Consider the following 12,406-nt stretch of genomic DNA (forward strand, 5'->3'; position numbering starts at 1 on the left):
CTATCTGTATGGCAGAAAAGTCTGAACTTTTTTTTTTTAATTGGTTTAGTAATGGAGACTTTGCAGTGTTACAAGGAGCTTCATTTATATTTTTTGTTTTGGTTAGGGCATTTTTCCCATCTCAAATTTATAATGCCATGTGACTAGTTAATTCCAGCATTGGATTTGCAGTGTGACTTGATGCTTAAAATCAAGCCAGGTCAATTACCTTTTTTATCGCTTTACATGTSGTGTTGCTCTAGTCTCATTTACTTTTATGAACTTGTGCAGTATTTGAATTTGGAGCAATCCTCGTCAAAAGTATGTTGTGATAGCAGAAGAAAAATACTGCAATCAGAATCACAGCTTGAATGTTGTCCTGTTTGTGTAACAGAACAAAAAGTGAACAGATTTCCTTGTAAATGCTGAAAAAGAGCCCTTGCAGGAGATGCTACATGAGCATCTTCAATCATGTTGATGAACGGATGGAATTGAGGCTTGTGGGGCACAGGAGTGCAGCTCATTGGAGTCTGGCAGGTCATTCTCCCCTTCTAGGCAGGTGCTGTTGCTAGCAATCCGTTGAGCCTTGGAAAGAAGCAAGAGGCATGTATGCTCCTTCTTTTTTGTGCTTAGCCATCCTCATCTGAATTTTGGGGATAGCAACGGGTGAATGGAGGACTTTGGCTTTATGCTGGTAGCTGTCAGAGGAGCAAGAGCTCTGTTTCATCTTGCCCTGCATTTGTCTATGTAAACAGAGACACAGGAGGAACATAGTTCAGGGTCATTGCTTTGGGAGGACAGATTTCCCCAGAGCAGGGAAGGAGAGAATTATGCTGAAAAGACAAGTGTGGCTCCACGGTGTAGCTGGAGAGAGACGGATTGCAGAGACTGCTTGKAAAGCTGGGTGATAAAAGCTGGGTAAAAGTGAGTGATAAAGCTGGCTAAAAGCTTGCAAAGCTGGTAGGCATAGTGAATGCACAGACAAGTATTAGCTCTCTTTACAACTTCAACTTTTAGCTGTAGTTTGATGATACTATGAGCATTTGTGTTCCAGCCTAATGGAAGCTCCCTCTTTTTATGCATTCATGTGCCCTGTCCTAGTCATTTGTCCTTCTCCCCTTTCCACTTCATTCCTCAAGGAAAAATAATGCTTGCTGATAAGCTCTGTACCAGGCTGAATTTATTTAACAGAGCATGGAGACTTCAGAGTGAAAAAAACTATGTATATATTTGGGAAATAATTGACTAGAAGGTTGTTACAGGTTTGGTAAACTTTTCAGAATTTTCTCATTTGATAAATGTGTCTGTTAGCTGAGGCGGAGCAAACAAATGGTSTTTTAGCAGCATCACTCAAACCAGCGCATACGTAATCAGTCAGAAAGCCAGCTGATCTCTACCTGGACTTAAGGGAGTTGTGGATTTGAGCTGTGTAGCCAAGCACTAGATGCAATTYATGCTGTGGCTTTGGGGCAAAACTACACGGCACGTTTTTGTAACTAGGCTTTGTAATTGGTAATGTTCCATGTTTGTGACTTTTTATTCCTGTTGGAATTACTGCTCTTTGCTGTGGTAACACTCCTTGCTTTAAGAAATCTTTGAATGTAGCCTGTCTAAATATGGAAACATATGCTTTTTAATTAAGTATCTTTCTTGATTGCATGTCAGAACTTTGCATTATACACCCAACCTTTATAAGCACCATTTCCATATGAAGGTTTTCGGGATATATATTAGTTCCTAAAATATTTGTCATTTCTGTTGAACATTGAAATGTTCAACACTGTAAAACATGTCTTTTTTTTTCCTAAAACAAAGCTTTAAATAATTCCGCTAGCTGTCTGTATACATATATAGTAAATATATTTACTATCCTCAGTGATATTTTTATTACATCAAAATAATATACACATAGATAATGTATATTGTTTTCTTCATTGTAACAATGCTATTTTTTCTCCTTCAGGAATTGTGGTGCTTGGATTAAACAGATCTCATGCCAAGAATGCACTTAACAAAAACCTTTTAAAAATGGTGAGTGAAAAGAAAACACATTTCTAGTAAGAACGTGAAGTGTTGGAATTAAGTGCTTTAAAAAGTGTTTGGTTATTCCCCTCCCTCCTTTTCTCTGTAGATGACAAAAGCTGTGGATGCTTTGAAATCTGATAAGAAAGTACGAACTGTTATATTCCGGAGTGAAGTCCCAGGGATATTCTGTGCTGGTATGCAAACTTAATTTTCCTGAGAAGCTGGAAAAGCATAATCTAATGATGCACACTCAAAAAAGGCCCAGATTCCAAGGAAGCATATCTGTTTATATTCATCACAGTAGCAAGGAAAACATTTTCTGTGTATTTTCCTCAATTGGTAACAAGATTCAGATATTTGTTTTATTCTTTCTGTGTCATAAAGTATGTCAAATGTATATTAGATTAGTCATATTGATGGAAAATTACTTAAATGAGCTCCCAAGGAATGTTTCCTGTGATTCAAAATGAGGACCAAATATTGCTAAATGTCATATTGGGCTGCTGTGTACAAAGGAAATTAGAATTGTATTTTTAAAAAAGTTAACTTTAAGAAAGGTACTAAACATTAAAATTCATGATGAAGTTGATTGTTACTGCAGGCTGAATGTAGTCTCAAGTTTAAAAAAAAAATCCCWACAGAAATATCAAGCAGTGTTATGCCAAAGTCCGAAAGAATAAAAAGCTCTTGCCTGCAAACATTGGGAAACAGAATTTATTAACATGTCCGAATTAGACATTGTCTTCGCTGTCTATCAGGAGAGAGTGAGAGAAAAAAAAAACAAAAAACCCCCAAAACCCCAGAAGTCTYGACTAGTTCTTTCCCTGTTCAAAATTAAATAAAACCTATCTGAAATTGAGACCAGAAGTCAGTTGTTCATTTGAATGTATGAGTACGACTATCAAGTTAGAGGTATTTTTGTTCCATTTTTTCCTCATCATCTGCACAGTCGTTTAATTTTGTTGTGTATAAGCTACCAAAGTTACTTAGTTCTGAATGCCTCTTTTTTTTTCCCTTTTTTTAATATATAATGTATTTAAGCAGTTTAATATTTTAAGTTATTTTCCTGTCTTTTAACCGAAATGTTAGTTTTCATGTAGATGCAGTTTGTAGCTTAACAGACTTCTGTAAAGAATAATTTTGGGAAAAATGAAGTAGTTCATTCGCCATTTGGTCGATGTACTAATACATATGTATTTATTAGTATGTATTGACTGGCATGGGAAAATTGCATATGAATCAGTAAGTTATAAAGATCAGTAATAATTTTCAAGAAAATAAAAAGAGATTAAAAATGYGTTTTGAAACTAATAAAGAGTGGTGAATGTGCAGGATCAAAGCAGTGTCTGGAGGTAGGTGGTACCTGGTTCCTATGAAAAGGTGTCCATTAACTTAGACTTGTTATCAATTGAGCTTTTAAAGTATTTTTTTAATTCAACATTTGTCATTTACAGTAACAGTTACAGGAATTGTGACAGCAGGAACACTGACCATTCATTGCACCTGACTTGCTGTACCCTTGCGATTACATTTCTGAATTTGAATTACTTCTATAATGKCCATTGTTGGACAGTTTTGCAGTTATTTTGATACAAGGATTTTTTTAAAGCTTTGTTTCCTGTCTGCTTGGGATCACTGAAAAGCTCAGTGTATGTATACACAGCTGACTATATATGATGTGTAAATGTGAACGTTAGGAGGAAGTCAACCCTAACCCTAAATTGGAGAGTGGAAGATACTAAGGCTGGATAGAGAGTCTGGATCTTAAATCAAGGAGTAAAGACAGATGGAGTGTATCAACAACCTATCTTTAAAAATACAAAGCCAAAACAAAACAGGTAAATATCTAGGAAAAGAAAGTGCTAGTGAACCGTGTGAAATGAAGATTTTAGCAATGATGTCTGAAATGCATGGTGAAACTGAAGATGAGGCAAAACTGGGCAGCAAAAACRGGCAGAAAGAACTCAGTGGTTGGTAGGGCTATTTGTGTAGATGAGGTTAAGCGATGACTATAAAGAGAATGAAAGGAGATAAAGCATAGGTGAATATGGGGAAAGTAGATAAAGGCATAGGAAGATGGGATGAAGGGAAAAGCATATTAACCCAGGAAATTTAGCACAACTGAAGAAAGCTAACAAATTTTTCCTTGAGACTACAAACTTTAAAATTCAAAAGGACAGTATTTTTTTTWAAATCTTAATTTCTTTTAAAAAAATGCAAAGATCATTTTGTGAAGTGTTGCATTTTGGTTTGCAATATAATGAAACACGGGCTCAACTTGGATGTTTAACTTTTTTATATCCCTCTGTCATATTTTCTAGCTTGTGTGTGTGGGAATGTATATATTTTTTTAAAAATAAACTTTTTACAATCATCTTTGAATTATCATCTGATGTTCTGTAGACCACAGATTGAGAAACTGTGTCCTAGAATGTAATTCCTTTTTATGTGTGGAATGAAGTTCAAAATCCTTAAATCTTACCATTCCTCAGCTATCAACAAAATTCAGTGAAAGGCATAGGCCGAGTCCCTCTAAGGGCTAGTCCACAAAGGATGACATCCAACTGCTGTGTGCTAGATGACAGTGTGGTTGATCAAAAGATTGAAACCCTCTGATAACTGATATGGATTTCAGTACAGTTCTGTGGAACTGCATGAAATTTTCATATGGTGAAATGTGGGATGTGAGTGTGGGGTAAGAGAAGACACATTCTTGTATAGAATATAGAAATAGGCCAGCAATCAGTCCTCTCATTTATACTTAGTTTCACTTTCAATCTTTTTTTCTGCTTCTGTCATCTTTAAATGTCCTGTGCTCAATACATCCCAGCCCCCAGGAAGTTCCTGCTTAATGTTCTAGTGCTGATGAAGAGAGACATCTACAAGTCAAGGAAGAGCTTCTCTGGGGTTAAGGATGCACCAGGCTGTGAGGGCTGCTTTTCTTTCTTGCATTACCATTAGAAGTGCTCTTGCTCTGTGCCTCTTTCTTCTTTCTGGAAGCTAGTAAATAAAGATTTGGCCGTTCTAGAGTGAACATTGATGACCAGTCCTGGCTTGGGTAAACTTACAGTATGTGCCAGTTCTACAACCAATGCAGCTGAGTCGTTGCAGGAATTCCTTTTATTAGCTGGCAATATTTCATTCTTGGAGCAGTTACATCCTTGAAGCCTGTACATGGAATAAGGCAAGTATCCCATGGGTAAAAGTGTATGATCATGTAATTAAGAGTTGTGCTGTGTTCACACAAGGGGCTGATTTAAATTTACATAGGCAATTTGAGCAACTTTGTTGCTCATTAGTAATGTAGATTCAACATTCTAGGTGTATGAGCGGTAATAGTTAGGCAGTTTTGTGGGCAACTTTACAGGACTTTTAATCTTAAAATCCTGGAAGGCTGAGTGTGTGGGTAGAGCTTTGGGGAAATGGAATGCTGTAAGAAAGGGAAAAAGAATTTTCTTAAGTTATTGCAGAACTTTGTTTTGGAGCAAGCATGTACTCTGGGACACAATTTTGTATCATGACTTCCTCCAATCTTAAATACGTAAGGTCAGAAAGAAGGCAAAGCTAAAGTCTGTTCCCTGACAATCACTGCTTTGGTTTTCACATCATGTTCACTAGTGTCCGTGTTCCAAAGAGCCAAGTAATTTAATTCTGCACGCTGAAGCATTTGTCATTAAGTTTCCTAAAACTTTGCATAATATTTTAGAACTAGTAACTATTATAGAAGTTTGCATTAGGGATGTTGCTTTGGCAAGCTAGCGGATGTTATGTGATTCCAAGTCCGCTTTTTTACCTGCTTTCATTCACCACTCCTGTCTCTGTGTGGTGATGTTAAATAGGAGTTACTTTATGCTTAGAAATTACAAACTATGGATACCTGAGACTAGTAAAGGAGAGATTTCATCTGATGGGATTTGTTTGTTTTGTTTATTTATTTTTATTCCACTTACTTTTTTTTTAACAGTTTTATTTCTTGATAGTTACGGTAATTGAAGAAACAGATGCTTTTATAAACTCTTCCTTTCCCTCATTCCACATGTTTTTTCTTGTACGATGGTTACCCTTTGTGTCACGTCAAGACACTTGCGTGTGTTCAGAGGTCTGTTCTTCTTACACTTGTCTCAGTAGCAATTTCCTTGGGCATAATCTGTTGATTCTGTTTGCAGCTCATACTGTTAAAATASTAGTGCTTAGCTTTATTAAAACTTTAAATAGTTATTGTATTACTCTTCGTGGTTCCTGGTCAGCCAAATCAGTTGGTACTTCCAATTTTCTCCCATTCAGTCAGATTTTTTTCCTTGTATTTCCTTTATTTCACCGAAGATTTGCATCTGAGTTGTCTTCAGTTTCCTTGTATCCATCCACTCACCTGTCCTTTGGAGTGCACACGGCATGCACCTGAAGGAAGAGAGGTTAGATCTATTAATTTACAGATTTGAACAAAATTTATTCTTTGATTTTTTTTAATAATTCTTGAGAAGTTCTTGAGAACTTGGAAGATGAATAGTTAACTTTTTGTAACTGACTTTCAAGACAACTTGAAAAATCTGGTATTGGAGTACTTATCTCTGCTTTGAACCAACTTCAAGACCCAAACAGCCAAGACTCAACTTCAGTCACTGCAGCTCTGACAATAAAGCCCCCTCCTACCCATGCTGAAAARTCTTTCTGCTAGTTAAGGGGCTACAGCAAGAATAAAGTCAACACAGATACTTTTCCTGTGGGTGTGACTTGTTATTTTGTTTTGGACGTAAGTTCTTTGCCTTAAGTATGGCAGAGCCGCCGAGTCCCTAAGTGATCATGCATATGGTTCTACTAATGGAATGTTGTTCAGATTAGTTCAACATATTATCTCATCCACATTATTCAGTATGCTTGCCCATGTTTATTTTTCTCTCATGGCTAATCATAGAACAAGGTACTGGGAATTAGCAAATACATTAATGCAGTACTTGCAYAGTAAAGAGGTGCATGTATTAGTTTATTCACTGTGCATACAGACATCTTTTAGCTTCATAAAAAAYGCAAAATGGAAAGGTTTCCTGGAAGTTAGTCAATGAGAGCACAGGAATATAGCCACATTTCCTCTCCTTTATCTCTGAAAAAGTGATGCATTTCTGTTCAGGAGAACAACACAAGGAATTTGGTGGGAAGTCTGTGGGTGGAACTTTCTGCAGCAGTGCAGTCTTTAGCTCGGCCCCAGTCAGCTATGAAACTTTAAGTTAAGAATCCCTTGTCTGCCTTCTCACTTGTGTTTACAACTTTTGGCTTGAGAATGTTATGGAAAGGTATTTTCATATATTCAGATTTCTTAATATTGTTGTTAGGAGCAGAGTTTTTAATCTGCTAGATTCTGATGTTGAGGATAGACTAGCCTCAGGGCGTCTTGTGTGAAAATGTGCTAAGCAGAAGTGGACAGAGAGCCTTCTCCCTAGTTGAGTGAGTTGTGCTCATAGGTCATACAGTAGAGAGCATTATTTTAAACRGAAGAGACTGAATTTATATCTGCTTGGTTCTCTCATGCATCTTTCATCTGAGATGCAAGATGGTCTTTGTCAGGCTTATCTGTGACAACCACTCACATGTCTCTCTCCATCTTCCTGGAGTGTGCGCTCTAAACACTCAACTGTGAAATACTGGTTATCCTTATTCTCTAGTTTAAGTTCACCAGCAAGAAATACCATGCTCAGTTTATATCAAGGATAATTTTTAAAGATACTGTATTTTCTGTCTCAGAGACACTCCATTCTGTTTGAACAGACAGTACTTTCAATCATGGTGTACTTTTCGATCACGGTGTACTCTTGATTAGAGTTTTTCATAGACTCCAGTGGAAGTTGAGAAAGCTTTCTATATTGCTAATATTGCCACAGCATAATACTTCAAAAAAAATCTCTTGTAATAGGTTTGATTCATCTGAAATGTCAGTGGTGGATATTTCATGAAAATTTTCAGCCTTTTTTTGGTCTTGTGTGAGCTGTAGACTGTGCTTCACTGTGGTCTGTGAGCAAAAAGCTGATGAAAAACRAATTTAAGATCATTTTATGAGTGAAAGATAAGTCATGAAAGCTGGCAAAAGGGACATATTTTTATCAGTGTTTTTCCTGGGGTAATTTTGAGATTTAACCTTTAAAGATGATGAAGCATCTGTGTATACTCCTTCTCTGGTACACTCCTTCTCTTGTGTGACTTGTGAGATCCGATTCCAAAATTGAAGTGTCAGTAGTTGATCCATCACAATAAAATGTGCTTCTGCCTCCTTAGCAATTAGAATAGAAGCTTTTGTGGGCAAGATATCCAGGTTATTACTTAAAATTTGATTAAAAACAAACCTATCTGAATTGGATGTGCAGTCTTACAGTTATTGTGGTGATTGCTAAGAGCATGAGCTTGCCAAGGAGAGTCAAGCTTGGTGAATGATGTTTGGTTATCAGGGAGGAAGGGGCCGAGCTCTTCTTGGTGGTGGCCTGTGATAGGACAAGGTGCAATGGGTCTCAGTTGAAACACAGGCAGCTCCATCTCCATGTGAGGAGGAACTACTTCSCTGTGAGGGTGMCAGARCCCTGGCACAGGCTGCCCAGGGAGGCTGTGGAGTCTCCTTCTCTGGAGATCTTCCAAACCCACCTGGATGCCACCCTGTGCCCCGTGCTCTGGGTGTGCCTGCTGGAGCAGGGGGTTGGACTGGATGGTCTTTAGAGGTCTCTTCCAACCTCACCATTCTGTGATTCTTTGAAAATATAGTTTCTGAAGCCTGATTTTAGAGCTCTGATTCTCATGAAACAAATGATTAAATGCCAATTTGTTATTGTTTAAGGCTTGTCTAAGATTTGATCCATAGTTGTCTTTAATTATATGATTGGAATATGTGAGCTTCTGTATAATGGAAAGCATCTCCAGTAGTTATATTCTGTATATGCTGCACCTGCAATTCATGTAAACTTTTTTTTTCTTTAAAAGTATGTTCTATAGGAAAGTTGTTTTTGTAAAAGCTTGATATTTTTTCTATCATGTGTCAGAAAAGCTTGTAATTAGGTGACTACTAGTGAGTCCTTGCAAGAATTCTCTATATTAATCTAAAGCAGTAACTACCTATATGTATAGTTTGRAGACATTCAAGGGGACTTGAATACTGCAAAAACATGAAGAGTTTATTAGAAACKCAGATCACCAGAGCGATTTGTGTATGTGTCTGTGTGTATATCGGAGTCTAAAGGCCACAAGATTCAGCCATGTTGGAGTCTTTGATTTTGTGTAACAGATTCATGGCGAGGATGCCGCATCTGAGCGGTCTTTGCTTCTGTAGAAAGTGAGTAAAGCCTTCTTGGAATGCTTGAGTTTCTGCTGTTGAATAAAATCTATAGCACGGCAGTTTGTCATTTTTAGGCAGAGCAAAGGTTTTGAAGATAGCAGCAGGTGTATTAGAGTTAGATTACCTAAGCAACTTAATTTCCTATCCAAAGCTAGACAAATATCTATGCAGTCTTCACTGGTATCTCTAGCTTATAAGAGTACATGGATTAGGTCAGGTAAATCCTCTATTATTTATCCTTGTATGACTGTGCTTTCTGCAAGTCTCAGTGTGTATTTCTAAGTATTTGGATTGTTTCATCTTTTGTTGACCTGTGTGATACAGTGCTGTGAGTCCTTGCAGTCTTGTCTTGAGAAAGTGCAGTTTCCATTGACAAATATAGTGAACTCTTGAATCACTAGCAAGAATATCACTGAAAACAAACATCCCCCMAAAACCCTCGGTAGTAATGATCTCCAAAATACTATAGTGATACTATATCTTCTTTGACTTTTCTAGTAGGATGCCAGAAATCATGTAGAACCTGCTCTCGCAAGTATGTGTTTTTACAACTCCCAGCCCTTTCCATCTTCAGAGCACAGTGTTGAGCCGAAACTGAATGTTCAGTATTTAGGGAGACACTGCTACATTACTTCTTATTAGTCTAGAAGTACCTTTAGCATTATTCGTGTGCAAAGAACTTATTTTAAAAGTTGTCTGTTGTTTGATTGTTTGTTTGTTGTTTTCTGTACTGCTCACCATTCATGTCTGGGAGTTTACCCAGGCTTTGTGTTTTATTATAGGTGCCTTCCCTTTAGCATGTCTTTTTTTGCTGCAGTCTGGATTTGCATCACCTTACATATTGGATGTTAGAGGATCAGTTTGGGATATGCTTCTGAATGACAAAATGTTGTTTTACTGTCAGCCTTTATCAACAGTGTGCTTTTGCTTTCATCTCAAATCTTGMAATAGGGAAGAGGCTTTTGGTTTTTGTTGTGGGTTTATTTTATTTTTTATTTTTTTGGTAAATCTCTTCAAAACGGGCTTAGGATGGTTGGCATCCTAACCTGGGTAGAGACACTTCAGGACTTACCTACTTATCTTTCCAGTCTGGTTGTACATGTCTGTAATCGTGTTTTAGATTCCCAAGGCTGTTGTGGATATTTTAAAGTGGATTTCTCTTGATTGTCCAGAAGATATGGAGGAATTTCCGTCACCAGGCGGTAATGAGTTGTTCACTGTGTGCTTTGGTGATGATGATGAATCACTAGGGTAATTGAGCCATTCAGTTAAACTCCAGTCTTGACATCAGAGCCATTTCAACATGATTATGGTAGAGATTGGCTAATTTKGTTCACCTTACTTTCAGTCATCGCAAAAACATCATACTCAGGCACTATTCAAAGGAGGAGAATCAGAGGTGGTTGTCTTTTGTAAATTCCTTTTCTGAAGTGTCTTCTCAAAAGCTGCACACTCAGTCTCACATGCTGGCCATGTGCATTTGCTACAATTTCTAAGCATGTGGGTCCATTCTTTTTGTCACTAGGCAGCTGTGTCATCTGTGTTCATGTAAAATGTTAACATGCGTGTCTACCRGGTGAAGAAAAACAGCAATTGCAGATGACTGTTTCTAAATTCATAGAAGGATAGTTGGGGGGCTGCCTTTACAACCCGCAGCATCAAGGGTAAATGTTCTTGTGCTTAGATTAAGAGCTTCATTTGTTAAAATTCTGTTATGTACCTCTGAGCATTTGACTTTCTATGGTCTCTATGTCTCTGGTTCGGATCTGTTCCATAAGTTCTCAAAGGAAGTAGTCAGCTCCATTTAAAATATGTCACAGTTATGTGTATTTTAAATCTTGTTTTTGAAAGTCTGCTTGGTTCYTTTACAGTTCTTGGACCCAACAAACTCTTTTCATTGTCACTAAGTTAGTACTTGGCTCTTGGTTGGTGAGGGAAATGAGCCTGCTTTGCCATTTATGTTCCTGTCTGAGAAAGCGTGCTGGCAAAAATAATCCAGTCTCATGTGCTTGGTGATGGTGTGTGCTGGAAATAGAACACACATGTGCAACATATGTCAAAAACAGTCACTGCATGGTAAAGAATCATTTTTTTTCCACTAGCTTTTGAGAAAAATGAGATGTTTGCGTACTCTAGATTTCTATCTGAAGGTGAGATGTTTTCATTTTAAGTCAATTTGCAGCAGCTAGTTTCATATCCACTTCCTTCTGTAATTGGCACAGAACAGCRTATAATGAAACATACATGTGTGCTGATTGCTGTAAATATGAAGGGAAACTTCTAACACTTCTTTAAAATTACTTGTTCCGTTCCACTTCTCTCTTTGCCCGCTGCTTACGCAATATTCCTTGCAGAACACCTTTATTATAGGTTTAATGTAGAACAGTTTGGTATTTTCTTGCCGCGTCTGTGTTGGATGTGCCACTATTGACAGCCAGATGAAAACAAAATAATTAAATTTTTCTGGATATATCATAGTCCAGTCTGGTTTTTTCTTGGTTATTGTGTGTTTTTGCAGTAGTGTAGCTGAAGATGGATATTTGGACCTAATGAAAAAGGCATGAACCTTACTTGTAGCTTGCTAAAGAGTAAGTCGGTGTTTTGTACCTGTCAAAATGATTGTTTTGTGAAAATAAAACAGGTGGTATGAAAATGAAGAAATTTTCAGATTTCTCTTTAAATCGTATTTTTTTTTTAAAGACTACTTTTTTTTTCCCCATTTCTAAGTTGATCTCATATGTATTTTTTTAATGACTAGAGATATAACATGAATTCTGGTGTGTATGTGCATGTGTGTGTGTGTATATAGATTAGACAGGAAAGGCAGTGTAACTRTTTTATTGTATTGCACCAAAAAGAAAATCCTCCCCACAAAACCCTATGATTGTTAGTCAGATCCTACCTTTTAAAATCAATACATAGTCTCAAGATAGCTGTTCATTCATCAGAAGGTATAGATACATGTTTTTGCTGTAATGTCCGCCTTTTTAATTTTATGTTAGTAGTTTTTATGTATATATATGCACAGAGGTTGCACAGCTTTGTAGGATATAAGAAATTTAAGCCTAATGTGGACTCTTGTTGATTGATATT

At 37.2% G+C, this 12,406-nt stretch overlaps 1 protein-coding gene across 1 annotated transcript in view; it reads left to right on the forward strand.

The window, feature by feature from the left end:
* Positions 1 to 434: 434 nt before the first annotated feature.
* The window catches only part of AUH (AU RNA binding methylglutaconyl-CoA hydratase), a 93,671-nt gene continuing 81,699 nt past the window's right edge, over positions 435 to 12,406 (forward strand). The window contains exons 1-3 of the mRNA XM_026046591.1: positions 435 to 516; positions 1,943 to 2,010; positions 2,111 to 2,198. Coding sequence (XP_025902376.1) covers positions 435 to 516; positions 1,943 to 2,010; positions 2,111 to 2,198 — 238 coding nt within the window. The remainder of the gene's footprint in view (positions 517 to 1,942; positions 2,011 to 2,110; positions 2,199 to 12,406) is intronic.

Source organism: Nothoprocta perdicaria, unplaced genomic scaffold (assembly GCF_003342845.1).
Source record: "Nothoprocta perdicaria isolate Ctin4 unplaced genomic scaffold, notPer1 scaffold_45, whole genome shotgun sequence".
NCBI lineage: Eukaryota > Metazoa > Chordata > Aves > Tinamiformes > Tinamidae > Nothoprocta > Nothoprocta perdicaria.